Below are 21,540 nucleotides of genomic sequence, written 5' to 3' on the forward strand. Positions count from 1 at the left end.
CAACAGCGCCAGTCTTTTTGTATTGCTTTAGTAGTAGTTCTGTAATGGATGACCAGCAAGGTGTGTACTCTTTGTGAAAACCATGCAGAATATTTTTTTCGCCACTTTCTTGATAAGTCCCATAAAACGCTGATAGTTTTTGGGAGATGGCTCTATCCAACGGATGCAATCTTCGACTGCCTTTCTAAAACCTTCCCAGTTAGCCTTGCGGAAGTTCCATCGTGGTCTTGGAAGTGCTTCAATGACAGGGATTTCCAGGCCAATTCAGTGAACTGTAGGGTGATGCTGGCTATGTGGGAATGGCCCAAGCACAGTCCTTGATGATCTTTGGTGACAAAGGACAGCTGTGGGTTATACGTTGTGTTCCAACGTGCAGAGAGGAATGTTGCTGGCTGTTTGGAATTGAAGACCAGCTCTACATCATCTGCTGATGCCCAATTTGTCAGCTGTTTGGCTGCCCTGTCGCTGGTACGGTAACCCCAATCAATATGGTGGCTGTTGAAGTCACCACTGAAGAGAGCTGGATGGGTCAGATTAGGAAGTGCTGGGTTTGGCCATTCTGAATTAGGTGACTTGTATACATTTGCGATAGTGAGTGCTCCAATCTGGATGGCTGCAAACGCCGCTTCTCTTGTTTCTTTATATTCCTTTGGTGGTTGCGTTCTTAATGCCACTTCTGACATAGGTGGTGATGTCATGTTTAGCCGCACCAGTGCTTGCTATGAGGTTGTAACAGGTGATCTTCAGACGAAAGTTGTCTTCGCAGTGGGTTTCCTGGAGAAGCACCTTGTCAATATGATGTTCTTTTAGAGATCTGGCGAAATAGTTGTGTTTACTGCGTGATAGACCTTTGATGTTGAGCTGGTAGACACTGAATGAAGGGCTGATCTTAAATCTTTGGCTCTGAGATGGGTCATTTATAGCATTGAATGAACCGGGAGGATGAGTGTTCATCATTCGGTGACTAGTCGATGACATTCATTATGTCAGTTGGATAGTGCTAGTAGCACAAGTCCAAGAAACATTTAACAGTAGTGCCACGGGAAGGCTGTCATCACACTACCACTTTATGCATGAGATTTTCTCTCTTGCCTTTTACCTTGAGAGAGACTGAGTATTTTCCTAGCTTTATGATTTTGGTTCCCTGAGATACTGCTAACTGAATGCAAACCATTTTCTTTTCTGTGTACTGATACAATGCTGACATGAAACTTACTGTCTTTGAAGACTTTCTCAATTATCATGAAAAACAGGATGGAAAGTGTGGAGAAGAGGTTTTGGCTTATCCCATGAGGAGACATTTACCAAATATATGTACTCATGTGATTACCCATCCCCCAGACATGACTTTTTCACTCTGCTTAGATATAAGGAGTATTATTACCCCTATGTCACATATGTAGGGATGTTAACAGGAAAGCATGAGGCTTATTAGTATGCTTATCAGTTAACCTCTCAAACTGAAACAATTGAGCCTCACCCGTAACTCGTTAAAAGTCCACCTGCTGGCCATAATCGCATTTCATGTATATGTTGATGGTTCTTCTGTCTTTGCACATCCACTCAACAGACAGTTTCTAAAGGGCATTCAAGATGTGTAGCCTCCGATCAGATAGCCTACCTCAACATGAGATTTAAACCATATCTTCAAAGTCTTCACCCATGTACCCACTGAGCCCGTAGCTACTTGCTCCCTATTACACACGTCCATGAAAGTTGCATTCCTAGTACCTATAACTTCAGCCAGCAGAGTGAGTGGGATTGGATTGCTCATGGCTGAACCTCCCTACACCACATTTGCTAAAGACAAAATCATATTGCAACCACACCCAATCTTCTCTTCTGCCATAGCAGCTGCTAGATCACACCATTCCAAATTCTTAATTGTGAATGCTTTTTTAACCCAGAGTGCTTCCATTTGTCTGCAGAAGCAGAACATCTGCTGCAAAGAACTATCTGCTACTTCACTGAGAAAATTGCCCACATATGAGTGACTTCTCAAGAGACACGCATCAGACACAGGCGCAAAGCAATAGATTTTTGGATAGCCTAAATACATACAATAGACATTATTATTAAGATAATAGAAGTGAATCCTACATGTTTTGAATCCATCAGAGAGGTTATACTAGATTTCTGGAAGTGAGCTGGCAGTGCCAATATTGAAATATATGTGAGGATAGAACATAGAATTCTGCACTGAACAGTGGTTCTAGAAATTTAATAACTTTTCTGTTTGGATTCTTTCCAGCTGTGTTACAGTGTTGCTCACCTACTGCTCATCTAGATCCTCTTAGTGGTTGTGGCAGTCCTACAGCCTCAACCTACACACATTGCAGCTATTTCCAGGTGAGTGCACTAAGCTAAAATAAGAGGAAGCTGTGTGACCATGGAATACAGTACAGGCAGTCCCCGGGTTACGTACAAGATAGGGACTGTAGGTTTGTTCTTAAGTTGAATTTGTATGTAAGTCGGAACTGGTACATATTGTAGGGGAAACTCTAGCCAAACATTTCTCCAGAGTTCAGTTTTATTCTCCCACACCTCACTTCCCTCAGTCCTTTATTCTCAGGCTGAGGTGTCTGCTGAGAAAGGCCTCCCTGGTCTGCTGGGGTGGGGGGGGGGGGGGGGGCGCTAGCTTCGCATCTCCCTGGTCTGCTGGGGGAAAGCCGCTAGTGCGGTGTTGCCTCACCCCGTTTGTAAGTAGGGATCTGATGTAAGTCGATCCATGTAACCCGGGGACTGCCTGTAATATAAACGTCTGGAAAGGGGGTTATAGAATTGAAAGAGGAGACATAAAATTAATGTAAATGTAAAAACACCTGTAAGGACAGCTGTATATAAGTTTTTGTAGCTCTCTGAATGGATGTCAAGCGTTCCATTCTCTGGAGCCACTTGCTCTGGGTGAGGCAATCACAGTGTAAGAGAAAACATTGCTAACTTCTTCAAGGTTTCTATTTGTCTTTGTTAGTGAATCTGTTTTTCAGATTTTAGTATTAATGTTGATAAATCTGGAGTATTAGCAGTCCACCAGGGATTAACTATCTTGGACAATGAATTTCTCATACCACTGTGAAATCTTTCTAGTCTGCATACCAAGTAGGTTTCTTAATTTGCACTTCTGCAACTTTATCTAGTGGTTAGCAAAATCAAATCTGACTTATAAATCTGGTTTTTTCTCTCTAGTAACAGAGTAACCTAATTAAAATACAAATGCCCCATGTAATTGCAATAAAGAGGGAAGTATTGGAGAGCCTGTGTTTATTGGATATGAAAAGGTTTAAAATGGAAGGGGACCTTGTACTTTTTCATAAGAGACTAGTTAAGTGAGTTGTACTGAGAAAATAAACGCCTCTGTGAACTGAAAAGGGATTGGCTTTTCCAGACATGATTTTCTGGTTGTTCTTCTTGCTAAACACACAAATCCTTAAATATATTAATTCTAATCCTCTAGTCAGGGAGCTTTATGAGGTCCTGGAGAAACTTAAGCAAACTTAGGGCCAAATTGTGGTCTGATTAGTGTATCGGAGAAATAGTATAAAGAGACACTGATTAATCACATTGTAGGTGGCAGTGTAGAAGTAGAAGCATGTTTCACTGAGCTGCTCTTTTTTACCCCCCTGACCTGCACCTCCTGGGAGATGGGGGATCCTCTGATCATAAGATCCTTGGATGTAATAGGACACTGACCCATGTGATGGTTTGGTTCTTCTTCGAGGAGTGTCCCCGTGGATGCCCCATCTTAGGTGTTTCAGCGCCGCCGAGCTCGAGGTTGGAGATTTGTGACAGTAGTACCCCTGGCCGAGAGGCAAAGAGCCTGTGTGTGTGTTCTAAGGAGGCTGCTGCACATGCACAGCTGCCCCCCCCATTCATTCCCTAATGCCATCCGTTGCGGTCGCTGATTAGCAGTCTTCCTTCATCCGCATCATACCTTTCCATCTACCTAGAATTTACCTCAGAAATCCCTCCTAATTGATTTAGCCTAATTCTTCTGACCCTTTACTTTCTATATTTAAAAAACAAAAAAACCCATAAAATGCATCTCTGGATAAGCATGAGAAGCCGCAATCTGAGCCCACACAGTGCCAGCTCCTTAGGCTATGCCATGCTCGCCCCAGATTTAAAAGATGTACAAGCTGCAGGCTATCCTTTTCAATTTCTGACAGGCACATGGAGTGTGTTCCTTATCGGGGCGAACACCACGTTGCAGAGCATTGCCCACACTGCCAAAAGCTCACAGCCTGATCCAGGAGATGGAGTGAGCTACAGCTTAAACTGCTGCAAATGGAGAAAAAGGCTTGGTCAGCGTCTGACTTAAAGCAGTCCACTTCTCCCAGACAAATATCACCTGGGACAGAGTCGGATACAGGGTCTAGCCTTGAGGACCATGAAAACAAAAACAAGAAAGGGTCCTATTCTTCCTTGGGGACCAACTCCCCATTGAGGAAGTGTGTTCCCCACAAAAATGCCGCACCGGCAACCCCACAAACAGGATGTGATAAACAACAGACAATGGGGACTGGCAAGGAGAAAAGCTGGAACCCTAAATACACACGGCATTCCTCACAGAAACTGCCAGAGGCAAAGCCTCAGCAACGGCACCAAGCCAAACGGCTGTGGTACCATCTTCTACCCCAAACAGACACTGCTTGCAGAAAGCACCGAGTGTGAGCTAATCACTGGAGGCGTACCCGGCACCGCTTCCACATAATAAACAACTGGAGTTTCCAACAACACCACTCTGCACTTCACAAGCCTCCTGCCTCCCATCGCTACCCGCTCCACAGCCGCTTTCACAATTTACAGCTACAGAGGAGCTCACGGTGCAACCTTTCAATTACACAGGCCAACTCTCTTGCTTTGTCACTCAGTGACAACGAGGAGATGTTTTACAAATCATCGCAATTAAAGTGGTGCACCTCTCAAAGAGCACAACACAGCGAACAATGGCAGCTACCACAGTGGTTCCCAATCCAGTTTATGCCTAACTAGCCATATTGGGACCCCAGGCAGCTTATAGGCAACAACAGTCTGTCCAACCACTGCAGAGGAGCCAAATACTAAGGTCACAGGCATCTAACAGCTATACCATAGAACAATACAGCTCAGACTCAGAGGAACAGGAGGTGGACTATATGGGTGAAGAACAACGATCCCTGCCCCTTCTCCACCCACACAGAATTCCTCCACGTCCCTGCCACCAACTAAAGGTGATGACTTTAGGTTGTTTCAGGACCTCTTTAAGGTCTTACTATCTTTCTCTTTAAGATAGTAATAGAACTGTAGCCGTGTTAGGTCTGGTCTGGCTGAAACAAAAAACAGGACTATGTAGCACTTTAAACACTAACAAGATGGTTTATTAGGTGATGAGCTTTCATGGGTCTGGCCCACGAAAGCTCATCACCTAATAAACCATCTTGTTAGTGTTTAAAGTGCTACATAGTCCTGTTTTTGTTTCTCTTTTAAGATAGTCACTGACACCTTGGAGAGCTCTCTCTCAAACATGCCACAGACACAACACAAGCTTACAAACATTTTACAAACATCCTCTCATGCAAAGTTGGCTGTCCCCAAGAATGAGGCAATCATGGACCCTGCCAAAAATATATGGCTCAAACCAGCTACAGCCACCCCCACTTCTAAGTGTGTAGACAGAAAATACTACGTCTCTTCCAACGGGGCAGAATATCTTTTTCACAGCCGGTATCAGATTCTCTAGAGGTAGAAGCTGCAGACCAGTTGGGAAAACTACAAGTGACTCAAATAACTCCATACAATAAGAACTGGAAGAGTCTTTGACCAATTAACAGCTTTTATTGACTCAATGCCGGACAATAAGAGAGATCAGTGTAAAGCAAACATTAATATCCTGTACTGCCCTACAGGCCACGCTCGACTCAGCGGAAACAGCAGCTAGATCACTCGCTGCAGCCTTGGTAATGAAATGAGCCTCCTGGCTTCAACTTTTGGGATTTCCCAGAGAAGTTCAGTCCACTGTAGAAGACCTCCCATTTGAAGGTATGAAGCTTTTTGCAGAGTCCATGAACACCTCTCTGCATACCTTGAACGATTCAAGGGCTACCCTCAGAACTTTAAGCATTCAGGTACCTCTTACAAGAAGAAAGCAAAATAGATAATTCCAACAAAGATACAGACACACATCATTTAATCAACACTAACATCAATATGACAATAGACAACGTCTGAGAAAAAACAGATGGACACCGCCTTCTGACCAAGCCTCCGCTCAACAACCATCAATATCCAGGAAATAGTTTTGAAGCCCTGATCGAGTGTCTGACAACCCCAAAATTTCCGAGGTAGTAATCCACCTCATCCTCTGTATTTGGCAACAAACTAGCCGACTAGTGCATCCTGTTCATAACCTGCCCCCACCCTACTTTCCTTCCCCATCCCTTCTCAGGGACCCCTCTCACGAGTTATTGCTTCTACATGAGGCAGAACACTTAGGGTATGTCTACACTGCCACCCTAGTTCGAACTAGGGTGGCTAATGTAGGTATTCGAAGTTGCCTAATCTGAACTACCTACTCTGTGCCGCGTGTAGCCGCGGGCCCGGAGTCCGAACTACCGGGGCTTTAAAAATGTCGGCGCCCGGCAAGATGCAAATGAAGCCTGGGATATTTAAATCCTGGGCTTCATTTGCAACTTCGGTTGCCTACATTAACACCCTAGTTCGAACTAGGGTGGTAGTATAGACATACCCTCAGATAGAAAGCTGGCTAGACCAGGGTTTCCCAAACTTCTTACTTTAGTTGGAACCCTTTTTTTTTTTTCAGTACTGTTTTTTGCAGCCCAAAATATAAACGCGTATAAAAAAAGAATTAAAAATGAATACATTTTCAGTTTTACCCGGCTGCATCCTCCGCCCAGCCTGGGCCAGGGCTTCAGGGACCTGACGCCGCATGGGCACTCCAGGAGGCGGGAGCAGGAGCAGATTGGGAGTAGGATATCTATCTAGGAGAGAGGGTTAGGAGGGGCAGGTTTGCCAGGTGTCCAGTTTTGTACCGGTCCAGTATTTGAGGGTTCTGCTCGGGAAACAAATTGAGAAAATACCGGACATATAAAATGTCCGGTATTTTCTAATTAGGTAAGTTTTATTACTATTAGGTGGATCAGTCCGTAGCTGCGAACTGCCTGGCTGGTAGATGTGCTCATGCTGTGCGAGTGTGTCTACGAGGCAGGCAGTTCACAACTACTCAAGGGAGGGTATGGGGGAGGGCAAAATGGAATCCCCGGGGCTGGACTCACTCATGTACCCGGGTCTGCACGTGCCCAGGGAAGTCCCGCTTCCTGCTGGCCGATTCGTTCCTCCCGCTTCTCCTCCCGATCTCCCCTGGTTAGCCCCGCTGCCCCCGTCCAGCCCTGCTTCCGGCGGCTGGTTCTCCCATCCTTCTCCTCTCGATCTCCCCCGTCCAGCCCCCCCTACCCCCCACCCCAGCCCTGGCCAGCCTGCTGCCCCTATCCAGCCCTGCTTCTGGAGCCTGGTTCTCTAGTCCTCCTCCTCCCGATCTCCCCTGGCCAGCCCCTCCTGCCATCTGTCCAGCCCTGCTTCCGACACCCACCTTCCCCGATCTCCACCAGACAGTCCTGCTTCCCAAACCCTACTTCCGGCGGACGCCTGCCAGTCCACCCCAATCTCCGCCAGATAGCCCCGCTGCCCCCAACCCTGCTTCCACTAGCCGGCTGCCCGCCTGCCCCGATCTCCGCCGGACAGCCCTGCTGCCCCCAACCTTGCTTCCCGGCGGCCAGTTTCCCCCCCACCACACCACCTCCTAGCTTGCCCTACCCTGCTCCCCTCCTAGCAGCCACGCTGCGGCTCGGTATTTCTTTCCTGTGGTCCGGTACCGGGCTGTGGCCCGTAGTTTGGGAAACGCTGGGTTAGAGCGAGGGGCTGGGAGTGCCTTGCTCTGGGAGAGAGGACGACGATTGGGTTAGAGTGGGGGACTGAAGGTACCTGGCTCTTGGGGAGAAAAGGGCAGGATTGGCTTAGTGTGGGTGGCTGGGGGTGCCTGGCTTTGGGGAAGTGGTGGGGGACTGGGTTAGAGTGGGAGGTGTGGAAGGAAGCTGAAGCACCTTAAACTCGAAGTCTTCATAGATGCAGAATAAGGCAGCCAGCACAGATGTCATATTTAAATTCCGGGGGGGCGGGGGCGGTGCGGGAGGGGAAATCTGCAGGTACCTGGTTTATACTGTGTTCTTTAAAGAAAATTCAAAATATGCCAGGCTGAAGCAATTATTCTGAGATATGAGTCTCTCCCTTATTGTCTTTGAACTTCTCATATTTGCAATCTGGGACAGTCCTGAAATTTTAGAACTATAAAAAAGCCATAATCTTCATAAAAAAAAAATGAGACCATACCAGAGATCAACAAGCTGGAGTGAAACAGGCACTTCAGATTGTGCTAATCTACTTTTCAGATCAGTTTAATTTTAAGAAACTCACAGGACATAATAGGGCAGTAGTGTTAAATTTAAAATACATGGTGGGAATGCTTTTTTTTTTTTTTTTTTTTTTTTTTTAAGTGAGAGAATATTACTGTATTTTTAAAGGCTTTTTTAAAATTTGATGTTTGTTCTTTTTCAAGTTCTCTGAAGGTCTATGGACTGGCTGTGAATTTTTTAAGTGACTGGACACTTTTTTATTGGTTTTTGTCCTAAATGTCCGGTAATGTTATTTTTATCACTATTTTCTATACTATATTTATCTATTGATCGATAGATAGATAAAAATAAACATATAATACATGGTTCTTCTCACTCTATCCACAGCTGTTTTGGCTTTTTGTCTCTAACTGGTTGGCTACCCCTGCTCTAAGCACTGTAACTTGGTATACACTGGCACTTTACAGTGTTGTAACTTTCCGTGTGTTCCATACTTCTGAGCCAGAAAGTTACAGCACTGGAAAATGCTAGTGTAGACTTAGCCTTAATGGCAAATAGAGTTATATGGTTTTTAAGCAAAAATAGTTTTAAAGGTTCTTGGTTTTTGTTTCCTTCTTTAGAAGGAAATAAGTGGAAAAAAATTGGTGGTTGTATAAGAAGTTTTTTTTTTCTTTTAAGGGGAAAAAAATCTTAACACCTTATAGAGAAAGTAGAAACTTTCAGTCTGGCAGAATAGTAATCCATAGACTGGACATAGGTCCTTCAGTGGTCTATTGAAAATCTTTAATTTGATCAATCGATACTCACACTGTTAAGTTTTTAAAATAACAACCAAGGTCTTTTTAATAATATCCTAATGTTCTATTTGCACTTTGTGTATAATGATATGTGAAATTTTATATCTCTTATCTTTGCTCAAGTACCCTTGTTTCCAAACACTTAGGGTATGTCTCGACTACATGGCTGTGTCGCCAGAGCCATGTAGATTAGTTTACTAAACATACCCAAATGAAGCAGCGATTTAAATAATCGCCACTTCCTTTAAATTAAAATGGCTGCCGCGCTGAGCCGATCAGCTGTTTGTCGGCTCAGCGCGCTAGTCTGGACGCTCCGCAGTCGACATCAAAGGCATTTGTTGACTGCCCTGGTAAACCTCATCCCACGATTATTTAAATTATTTAAATTGCTGCTTCATTTGAGTATGTCTAGTAAACTAATCTACATGGCTCTGGCGACAGAGCCGTGTAGTCTAGACATACCCTAAGAGTGTAATGAAGACAGCTTTTGGTGATACCTTCAATCCTCAAGGTTTGACACTATTCATCCAATTTTTCCTGTCCTGAGTATCACTTGTGCAAGATAACACCCTGTTTTTTGAGGCTATATTATTCTTTTAATTCCTGAATCAAATTTCTCTCATTTTATGTGTTACAAGTTTTTGCTTTTTCAAAAATATAAGAGCCTATGCTCTTTGTATTTTCACACTGATGCTGAAACAGGATTGTAAAACTTTGCAGAAGACAAAAGCAATGATTGGTGCTTGAAAAATATATCTGACATCTCTGGCTAGATTTATGGTGACCAAATCTTTGAGCCATTCTAAAATTTAAAAGAAAGAAGGTATTTCTTCCCATACTGATTACTTGGATAAAGGGTAAGAGGACCATAGCATGTCCATTGTTGGTCAAGCCTAAGTTGTACATATGATCAGAGGTGAAAATAAGCAGGTGCACCCAGGTGCTTAATGAGTTGGCTGATCTGCAGCGAAAGTCAGCCTTAAAGAGCTGGCAGGGACCCAGTTTGCAATAGGACAGTGTATATAAGACAGTTTAAGTTACTTTCATCTCTGCTATGATGCATCTTTTCCTAAGGAAGACCTTGGAGTTCACTGACGACAAGAACTCAAAAAAGCTGAGGTCTTGGTTCTACAATTTTTCAGAGCAGACCTTTACGCTTCTGGAGGGGGAAAGGGTGACAAGGATAAGTGGGAAAAGAGTAGGTGCAAGTTTTTTTTTTTTTTTTTTTAAGTAAGGATGATATCTTGTACTTGTGGTAAACCAAGATACCCAAAAATAGCTTTAAAAAATTAGATTCTGTTAGTAGAAAATATCTCAGAAGTCCTTGGAAGGCAATATGGATCCCTATTGGGAGAATGCACAAAATGAGAATTAAAGTGGCCATGTCTCTCACCATTCCCAGCCCAATGGGAGCTGTAGGAAGCAGCAGCTAGCATGTCCCTGTGGCCCACACTGCTTCCTGCAGCTTCCTTTGGCTGGGAACAACAAACTGCGGCCACTGGGAACTGTGGGAGGCCATGCCTGTCGATGGTCAGCCTAAATAAAACGTCTTGCAGGCCACCAGCAGATTACCCTAATTGGCTGCATGCTGAAGGTTGCTGGCTCCTGCCCTTGGATTACATTACTACTGCAAACACTTCTAAAATAAATCCCTATTACATTCCTATTAATGATCTTGCAATTTATTTGGAGGCAAACAACATTTCTATTTAATGTAATAAAAGATGTAGAATAGGCCAGTATTGGAGAGAGGATTAGTAATCCCAGATACTGGGATGTGGCAGGAATATTGAATATTACAATTATGGTCTTCATTCTGTAATGTCATAGAATCGTAGAACCATAGAGCGGGAAGAGACCTCAGAAGGTCATCAAGTCCAGCCCCCTGCCCTAGGCAGGACCAATCCCAATTAAATCAACCCGGCCAGGGCTTTGTCAAGCCGAGACTTAAACACCTCTAGGGATGAAGACTCTACTACTTCCCTAGGTAACCCATTCCAGTGCTTCACCACCCTCCTAGTGAAATAGCTTTTCCTAATATCCAACTTGGACCTCTCCCACCACAACTTGAGACCATTGCTCCTTGTTCTGCCATCTGTCACTCCTGAGAACAGCCTCTCTCCATCCTCTTTGGAACCTCCCTTCAGGAAGCTGAAGGCTGCTCTCAAATTCCCCCTCACTCTTCGCTTCTGCAGACTATAAACAAACCCAGATCCCTCAGTCTCTCCTCACAGGTCATGTGCTCCAGCCTCCTCATCACTTTTGTTGCCCTCCGCTGGACCCTCTCCAATGCATCCACATCCTTTTTGTGGACACACAATGTCACAATATTTTCTCTCCCCATTGGTGACAATAATTTTCTTCTCAAATTATCTGATTATTGCTTACATTTCTTTTGCTTCACTTAAAAAAAAAATGAGCGAGAGAGCATTGCAGCCCTCTCCCTTCATTAACAAAAATGAGATCCTGTCCAGTCTTCCCTCCAGGTGGAGATATATAATGGGTGAAAGTGGACCTGAGAAGTGTAAGGCAGGTATTTAAGTGGAAGTAATTGATGGACTTGGAACATTACTAAGAACTAGTGTTGATGTAATAGACTTACTCCTGTAAGACATTTTGCTTGGTATTGCATGGCAAGAAAGATGCAAAATTAACAAAGCACACATTAAATGGATTTAAGGCTGGCTAACTAGTAGATCTCAATATGTAACTGTAAACGGGGAATCATCCTTGAACAAGTTTGTTTTTAGTGAGATTGTATAGGGATCAGTTTTTGGCCCTATGCAATTTACCATTTTATTAATTACTTGGCAGAAAAAATAAAATCGATAGCTATAGAATTTGCAGATGACACAGGAAATGGTGAATAATGAAGCGGAAGGGTCACTTATTCAGAGCTACCTAGCTTGTTTGGTAGCTGTGTTCAAGCAAACACTATACATTTTTATACACACCAACGAATGATTAAAAGATTAGAAAACATGCCTTATTATAGTCTTCTTATAATTACATATTTAAGGAGCACAATCTATTTATCTTAACAAAGAGAAGGTGAAGGAATGACTTGATTTAGTCTATATGTTTCCACATGGGGAACAATCAGCTCTTGGTTTAGCTTGAGAAAGATACAGATGATCTAATGTCTGGAACCTGAAGCTAGATCTACTCAGCAAAAGTAATTAAGCACAGGGACAACTTACCAACGGTCATGGTTGTTTCTCCATTCCTGATAATTTTTAAATTAAGATTGGATGTTATTCTAAAGATGTGCTCTAGGAATTATTTTGGGGACACGTTGTGGTTGGTTTGACCTTTTGGCCTTGGAATTTGTGAATCTAAGAAACTTTCAATATATCAGATATTTTATTAATAATTTTCTTATTACAAAAAATGTGTTTTCCCAGAATCCTCCAATGCAGTCATCATACCCAGTTGAATTTTTGCCATCTAACTGGCCATGCAATGCATCTGATGAAAACAAGAAGACAGAAGTAAACCTAGAGGCTGTCTTTCAGATTGTAGATGAGATGCATTCATCCCCCAAGCTGGAGATGGTAAAGGTGGAACCTGTGGAAAGCCAGTGTCCAACCCCACAGCCTAGTGCAGGCCAACAATTGATAGTTAATCCTGGGAATAATGATGCACCTTCCTCAAGTCATGCCAGCCAGCTGGAGCCTCTTACACCTGTAGATTCTGATATTACAACATTTATGGTGGGAACAGATCAAGCAATAGGCTGTTCTCTGCCACAGTCTTCTGAATTTATTTATACTATTCACACTACTGAATCTCTAGAGAATACTGCTTCACAAATGGTACAGGAACCTGCATCAACACAAGAAGCACATGCAAAACTGAAAGAACAGTTGAGCCATGCTTCAGCTCAGTCTCCAGTGGTGTTTCTTCAGGAAGGACTGCCATTCAGTCCACGGCAGGTAAGGGGGAGAAAGGAACACTGCAATATGTGTTCCTGTACTGCAGAATATTCTGCTGTGATAACCACATATCACAGTGAGGGCTTAGTCCTACAAATCACTTGTATGAGTAGTCCCATTGAAGTAGCTTTCTTTCAGTTTTACTTAAGTTAAGGATTGGTTGGATTGGACTTCTGGGGTCAGATTCCCAGCTAATGTAAATGCACATCACTCTGTTTTGATTTGGGCTTTGGTATTTACTCTGTCTTATGTCACTCAGGGCATGTCTACACTACAGAGTTGTTTCAAAATAACTCTCCTGATTTTGAAATAACAAGGTGAGCATCCACACAGCAAGCCCATTATTTCGAAAGAACGGGCTTGCTATAGCAAAATAATAATCCCTCATTCTATGAGGAATAACGCCTGTTTTGAAACTGATATTTTGAAATAGGGTTAGTGTGGATGCTCAACTGCTGTTATTTCAAAGTAGCTACTCCCCAGTGCTTCCTGGGGCTCTTAAGTTGATGTAGCATGTCCACATTAACGGAGCCTGCCTCAGACTGATTTTGAGGCTTCCCTGTAGTGTGAATGTGCTATTGCGAAATATTTATTTCGGGAGTTATTATTTCAAAATAAGTTATTTCAAAATAACTGTAGTGTAGACATAACCTAAGTGTTATTCCAAAGCTCTGAGCAATTAATTGATCATCTGTTAGTGTTCTTAATTTATCCTAACTATTTAACTCATTTTTTTTGTTTCATTGGGGAAAAATTTCTCTCAACCCTGTGTTTTGTAATATCACTTTGATTAAATATTAGACTTAGAGATGCTTTTAGAAATGCATATAGAATTGTGGCAGTTTTGCAGGCACGTAGGTAGTTAGATGCTTTACTGGTCATTAGAGTATGTAGTTACACCTTTTTGAGCACATGTTTAAAAATCTGACCTTGAAGACTTTTTTGCTTAATATTACATTAGGATGGAGCTCACATTGCTGATCTCATAAGTAATGTTACAAAACTTAACTTCGGTGCCAAAAAAGATAATGGAGCAAATAATTAAGGAATTCATCTGCAAACATCTGGAAGATAATAAAGTGATAGGTAACAGCCCACATGGTTTTGGAGGGAGAAACAGTAACAGGAAACTTGGAAATGGCAGAGATGCTCAATGACTTCTTTGTTTCGGTCTTCACCGAGAATTCTGAAGGAACGCTTAACATAGTGAATGCTAGTGGGAAGGGAGTAGTTTTAGAAGGTAAAATAAAAAAAAGAACAAGTAAAAAATCACCTAGAAAAGTTAAATGCCTGCAAGTCACCAGGGCCTGATGAAATGCATCCTAGAATACTCAAGGAGCTGATAGAGGAGGTATCTGAGCTTCTAGCTATCATCTTTGGAAAATCATGGGAGACGGGAGAGATTCCAGAGGACTGGAAAAGGGCAAATATAGTGCCCATCTATAAAAAGGGAAATAAGAACAACCTAGGAAAGTACAGACCAGTTAGTTTAACTTCTGTGCCAGGGAAGATAATGGAGCAAGTAATTAAGGAAATCGTCTGTAAACACTTGGAAAGTGGCAAGATGATAGGGAACAGCCAGCATGGATTTGTAAAGAACAAATCATGTCAAACCAATCTGATAGCTTTCTTTGATAGGATAACGAGTCTTGTGGATAAGGGAGAAGCGGTGGATGTGGTATACCTAGACTTTAGTAAGGCATTTGATACGGTCTCGCATGATATTCTTATCAATAAACTAGGTAAATACAACTTAGATGGGGCTACTATAAGGTGGGTGCATAACTGGCTGGATAACCGTACTCAGTAGTTATTAATGGTTCACAATCCTGCTGGAAAGGCATAACAAGTGGGGTTCTGCAGGGGTCTGTTTTGGGACCGGCTCTGTTCAATATCTTCATCAACGATTTAGGTATTGGTATAGAAAGTACGCTTATTAAGTTTGCAGATGATACCAAGCTGGGAGGGGTTGTGACTAGTCTGCAGGATAGGGTCATAATTCAAAATGACCTGGACAAATTGGAGAAATGGTCTGAGGTAAAGAGGATGAAGTTTAATAAAGACAAATGCAAAGTGCTCCACTTAGGAAGGAACAATCAGTTTCATACATACAGAATGGGAAGCGACTGTCTGGGAAGGAGTACGGCAGAAAGGGATCTAGGGGTTATAGTGGACCACAAGTTGAATATGAGTCAGCAGTGTGATGCCGTTGCAAAGAAAGCAAACATGATTCTAGGATGCATTAACAGGTGTGTTGTGAGCAAGACACAAGAAGTCATTCTTCCGCTCTACTCTGCGCTGGTTAGGCCTCAATTTGAGTATTGTGTTCAGTTCTGGGCACCGCATTTCAAGAAAGATGTGGGGAAATTGGAGAGGATCCAGAGAAGAGCAACAAGAATGATCAAAGGTCTAGAGAACATGACCTATGAGGGAGGGCTGAAGGAATTAGGTTTGTTTAGTTTAGAAAAGAGAAGATTGAGAGGGGACATGATAGCAGTTTTCAGATATCTAAAAGTGTGTCATAAGGAGGAGGGAGAAAACTTGTTCATCTTGGCCTCTGGGGATAGAACAAGAAGCAATGGGCTTAAACTGCAGCAAGGGAGGTTTAGGTTGGACATTAGGTAAAAGTTCCTAACTGTCAGGGTAGTCAAACACTGGAATAAATTGCCCAGGGAGGTTGTGGAATCTCCATCTTTGGAGATATTTAAGAGTAGGTTAGATAAATGTCTGTCAGGGATGGTTTAGACAGTATTTGGTCCTGCCATGAGGGCAGGGGACTGTACTCGATGACCTCTTGAGGTCCTTTCCAGTCCTAGTATTTTATGATTCAATGATCTGTAAAGAACAACTCATGTCAAACCAATCCGATAGTTTCTTTGATAAGGGGAAAACAGTGGACGTGTTATACCTAGACTTCAGTAAAGCATTTGATATGATCTTGCATAACCTTCTTATCAATAAACTAGGGAAATACAATCTAGATGGTGCTATTATAAGGTGGGTGCATAACTCGCTGGTTCACAGTCATGCTAGACGGGCATAACAAATGGGGTTCTTCAGGGGTCTGTTTCGGGACCAGTTCTGTTTAATATCTTCATCAATGATTTAGATATAGGCATAGAGAGCACACTTACTAAGTTTGCAGATGATATAAGAACTAGGGATGTAAGTGACTAGTCACTATTCCCCCCACTGTTTTTGTCAGAGAGAGGCAGCAAGTGGGGGGAGCAGGATCAAGTGCTGGGGGGAGAAATGGCAGGGGGATGCAGTGGGGATCTGGCGGTGCATCTGACTTTGAAATGGAGTGTGAGCAGGCTCTTGCTACATTTCAAAAATGGAAGTGCTGCAGAGAGCCTGGGGCAAGCTGGGGACTCAAACAGTCTCCCACTGGCCCTTCACTTCCAGCACTTTGTTTTTAAAATGTACAATAGCCAGAGGAGGGCTCATGTACATTTCAGAAACAAAGCACCACTGAGTATGTCAGGGCACCACAGGTTGACAACTGTGAGCTGCTTGAAGAAAAACTTGTGTGTGTTTGTTTTAAACCTGCTACCTATTTCAATTGGTGACCCCTAGTTCTTATATTATTATCAAGCTGGCAGGGGTTGTAAGTATTTTGGAGGATAGGGTCATAATTCAAAATTATCTGGACAAACTGGAGAAATGGTCTGAGTTAAATAGGATGAAGTTTAATGCAAAGTACTCTACTTAAGAAGAAACATTCAGTTTCACACATACAGAATGGGAAACAACTGTCTAGGAAGCAGTACTGCAGAAAGGGATCCAGGGGCCAGAGTGGACCACAAGCTAAATATGAGTCAACAGTGTGACGCTTTTGCAAAAAAAAGCAAACATGATTCTGGGATTCATTGACGGGTATTGTGAGGAAGACACGAGAAGTCATTCAGCTCTACTCTGTGCTGATTAGGCCTCAGATAGAGAATTGTGTCCAGTTCTGGGTAACACATTTCAAGAAAGATTTGGAGACGTTGGAGAAGGTTCAGAGAAGAGCAACAAAAATGATTAATTGTCCAGAAAACATGACCTGTGATGGAAGACTGAAAGAATTGGGCTTGTTTAGTTTAGAAAAGAGAAGACTGAGAGGAGCCATCATAGCATATTTCAAGTACCTATAGGGGTGTTATAAGGAGGTGAGAGAAAAATTGTTCTGCTTGACCTCTGATAGGAGAAAAAGCAATGGTCTTAAACTGCAGCAAGGGAGGTTTAGGTTGGACATTAGGAAAAACTCCCTAACTGCCACGGTGGTTAAACACTGGAATAAATTGCGTAATAGGTTGTGGAATCTCTATCACTATCACTGGTGACATTTAAGAGCATGTTAGGTAGGCGTCTATCAGGATTGGTCCTGCCTTGGGCAGGGGCCTGGACTTGATGACCTCTTGAGGTTCCTTCCAGTTCTAGGATTCTATGATTCTATAAGAACAGCAAGATACTCAAGTATTTTTCTTTTTATAGTTTATACCTATTGAAAATACAGATGTCTGTGCTGAGTGAAATTGGACCAATTTTCTTTTATATCATCCAAACTCCAAATAGTGTGTTCTCTTCATCCCATCTGAGAGAGAGAATTTTTTCAGCTTTAAATCCCCTAATGTATTCAGTGGGTTCTGATTTTTTTTAAAGGTGGAGCCTAATATCAAATGTCAAACCAATCCATCAGAGACACCTGTGTCTTCGGCACAGATAGGATTCCTTATTTCAGATGTGGGACCTCTGAGCAAATCTGCCAAAGACACTGCCTCATCCATACAAGCCAAGTGCAGAGAGAGAAGAAGCAGTTCACAGAAGGGCAAGTCTCCTGGTAAGAACTGGGTCCATAACTTTTCCAGGGTTTACCAAGACTGTGTAGCTGAGCTGTGTAGCTGAGACAAAAAGAATGATGAACAGCTTGGATTATGCTAGGGATGTTAAAATGTGTTTATTTTCAGTGGTTACACATTTACATGCGGGGGACCAGGCGGGAGCTGGTGCTTATGGGGAACTAGCTTTTAAGCTGTCTCCCGCCCTCCCAAGTGCTGCCTCTGTGGGATGCAACAGTGGGTGTGTGGAGGGCAGGTGGCTGCGGCTCCATGGGAGTCAGCATCAGTAGGCTGGCTTAAAAGTTGGCTCCCTGCGCATACCTGCTCCTGCCTCTCCCCATCCCTGCACTGCTGCCTCTGATACAGGGGCAGCAGTGCAGGCTGTCATTAAGGGAATACCTACAATATTATCTTCCTGGTTTCCAAAGTCCTTCTCCAAGATATGCCTTAGCACTAATGAGCAAAATTCTTAGTCTTAAGGAACAGCCTTCTTTAGAAAAATAAGTAACACAAGTAAAGACAAAGCCAAAAGAAAATACAAATATATCCTGATCATAATCATCTCAATAAGGTTCTTCGAGTGGTTGCTCATGTCCATTCGAAGTAGGTGTGCGCACTGCGTGCACCGCGTCTTCCAGAGTGTTTTCCCTAGCGGTACCCGTAGCGCCGGCAGGGCGCCCCCTGGAGTGGCGCCGCCATGGCGGGGCATAAGTGCCCCTGCCGGCGCTGCCCCACCTCAGTTCCTTCTTACCGCCGTGACGGTCGTTGGAGCGTCTCTATCTCTCTTAATCTCTAGTTAGTTAATGGTTCCCGTTCTATCACTTATCTGTAAATAGTTCTATTAGTTAGATAGTTAGGTTCTTTGTTTTCTCCCTCCTCCCCCTCTGGGGGTGAGGAATGCCAGGGCCGCAAGGCTTCAAGGCGTGCGCTGACTGCGGGAAGTTTATGCCCAGAGGCGACCCACACGACAGTTGCCTCAAGTGCCTGGGTGAGGCCCATCTCGCTGTTGTTTGCAAGATCTGTAAGTCCTTTAAGCCCCGCACGAGAAAAGAAAGTGTTTCCCGCCTGAAGCTTCTCCTCATGGAGACAGCGCTACAACCGGTGCCGCCGGAACAGCCTACGGTGTGCAGTGCACTGGCTTCCACGCGTGAGGCCCCTCACCGGCACCGTGCGTTGGCATCGAGGTCTCGGCACCGGTCTCACTCTCCCCCGTCCAAGAGGGTGAAGAAGTCCTGGGGAAGGTTCCCTGCAAAAAAGTCGGTCCCGGCCAGGTACGGCGGTGCTGGCTCACCGGTGCGCACATGGCCTGTGGTGCACCGCAGTCGGTGGGGAGACCCCGATAGTCCCAGTCGCCTCCCTTCGCACCGCCCATCCACACCGGACACTTTTGAAGCGGCGCAGGACCTCATTAGCCTCACGACCTCCCCTCCATCGTCGGTTGAGATGGAAGGGTAGAGATCCCCCTCGCCAGAGGCTGAGCTGCTTACAACTTTGCCCAAGCATGACCCAGGTCGGCATGCTAAGGCAACTCATGCGTCGGGACCACCCCATGTGGGGTCAGTACCGATCGCTACCACGGCACCGTTCTTGACATCGGTTCGCCAGTCCTGCTCAGCTTCGGGCCGTGCTCGAACTTCGGTGCAGCTGAGCTCCTTGCCAGCCCCTCGCCTGGCGGTACCGGTGCCGTATCCCTGCAGCCGTGTGGCGTCCACTCAGGGATCTCTCTCCTCCACAGCACTGGGCCTCCTGGAGTTGATGTCCGTCTCCGCGCCCTCACAAGCATCGGCCTCAACCCGATGGCCGTCGACGGCTCCTACAGCACCGCCTCCGGTACTGGGCCTGGGTCCCCCGGTATTGTGCGCGATGGCATCGTCTTTCCCGGCACCGGGCCTAGGCACCCCGGTGCCACAGCCGCTAACAACAGCTACTCAACCGGCACCGGGCCTGAGCACCCCGGTGCTGCAACTATCAGTAACTTCTCAACCGGCACCGGGCCTGGGCACCCTGGTGCCGCAACTGCCGGCGGCGACTCTCCCGGCACCGGGCCTGGGCACCCTGGTGCCGCAACTGCCGGCGGCGACTCTCCCGGCACCGGGCCTGGGCACCCTGGTGCCGCAACTGCCGGCGGCGACTCTCCCAGCACCGGGCCTGGGTCTCCCGGTGCCACAGCTGGCGACGACTTTCCCGGCACCGGGCATGTGTCCTCCGGTGCCGCAACTCGTTCGGCCCCGCCGTACTCACGCGGGCAAGCCAGAATCTATGGCAAGGTTTGCCCCGCACTCGTCTTCGGCTCCGCCTTGGCCGGAGTTGGATTATTCATCGGATTCCGATGCAACCTCTGTCCGGTCAAGGTCCTCGGGAGCGTCCTCGTCCCACAGGTCTCGGTCCCGGCACCGACAGGACCGCCCTCAGCAAATCTGGCCCCTGCATCCGCAGTGGCCCTTTTGGACTTCCTGGGCCTACCATCAGTGGCAGGGGCCGGTGCCCCCTCCTTCGGTGTCGGAGGCTTCGGGTCACCGCTCCCAACCTTCGGCATCCCTCTCTCGGGCGCCCCCCCCTCCACTTGGGGCGCCACAACCAGACCCGGCGGCACAGGCACCGGCATTGGAGGTGAACCCGCAGGGGATGCAGGATGCCCAACTGGCACCGCACTTGGCGCCATCTGGCCGTATTCCAACTCAGGAATCGTCCTATTCGTCGTCCCCAGACGAGGCTCTAGCAGACTCGGCACCCAGTCTGCCTTCCATGGATGCCCGTACGCACCAAGAACTTCTCCGGCGCATGCCTTTGAATCTAGCCGTCCCAGTGCAACCTGTCGTCGAGAACACGGATCCAATGGTGGACAGCCTCACTGAGGACGCGCCCACGCGGTTGGCCTTACCACTCAATAAAACGGTGACCAAGATCTCTAATGCCCTGTGGCAGACGCCGACGTCCTTGACCCCCTACCTTAAAAGGGGCCGAGAGGCGCTATTAAGTCCCACACTCGGGGCATGAGCATCTGTATTTGCAGCCCATCCCAGGATCCTTGGTCGTGCAGGCTGCGGCCCAAAAGGAACGGCTCCCTCAGCCTGGCCCAGCCGTTTAGGCTCTCTTGCCTTTGGAGATGGATCTGATGGGCCGTAAGGTTTACGCCACAGGGGCACTACAACTCCGCATCGCTAACCAGCAGGCGATGTTAAGCCGGTATGCCTTCAATACCTGGCAGGCGGTTGAAAAGTTCTGGAACAGGCTCCCAGTGGAGGACCGTCAGGAGTTCGCAGCCATTGCCTCTGAAGGCAAAGTCATCGCATGAACTGCCCTCCAGGTGTCCTTGGATACCGTTGACTCAGCAGCCCGCAGTATGGCGACTGGCGTCGTGATGCGTCGCGGAGCCTGGCCGCACGTGTCAGGGATTCCCCCTGATGTTCAAAATACAATCCAGGACTTGCCGTTCGAGGGAAACACTTTGTTCTCGGAGCACACTGACTCTAGGCTCTATACCCTGAAGGACACAATGTCCACGTTGAAATCCTTGGGTATCCACACGCCTGCCCCGCAGCGTCAACAGCTGCTCTATCGACAGCAGGGGAGAGCGCAGCCC

The 21,540-nt window shown here is 45.6% G+C and overlaps 1 protein-coding gene across 1 annotated transcript in view; it reads left to right on the plus strand.

Moving 5' to 3' along the window:
* Positions 1–21,540, plus strand: part of HSF5 (heat shock transcription factor 5) — a 59,928-nt gene that overhangs the window by 20,304 nt on the left and 18,084 nt on the right. Inside the window, exons 3-5 of the mRNA XM_075905056.2 lie at positions 2,252–2,349; positions 12,607–13,137; positions 17,782–17,959. Coding sequence (XP_075761171.1) covers positions 2,252–2,349; positions 12,607–13,137; positions 17,782–17,959 — 807 coding nt within the window. The remainder of the gene's footprint in view (positions 1–2,251; positions 2,350–12,606; positions 13,138–17,781; positions 17,960–21,540) is intronic.

This window comes from Pelodiscus sinensis, chromosome 21 (assembly GCF_052426305.1).
Source record: "Pelodiscus sinensis isolate ZL-2025 chromosome 21, ASM5242630v1, whole genome shotgun sequence".
Lineage (NCBI taxonomy): Eukaryota > Metazoa > Chordata > Testudines > Trionychidae > Pelodiscus > Pelodiscus sinensis.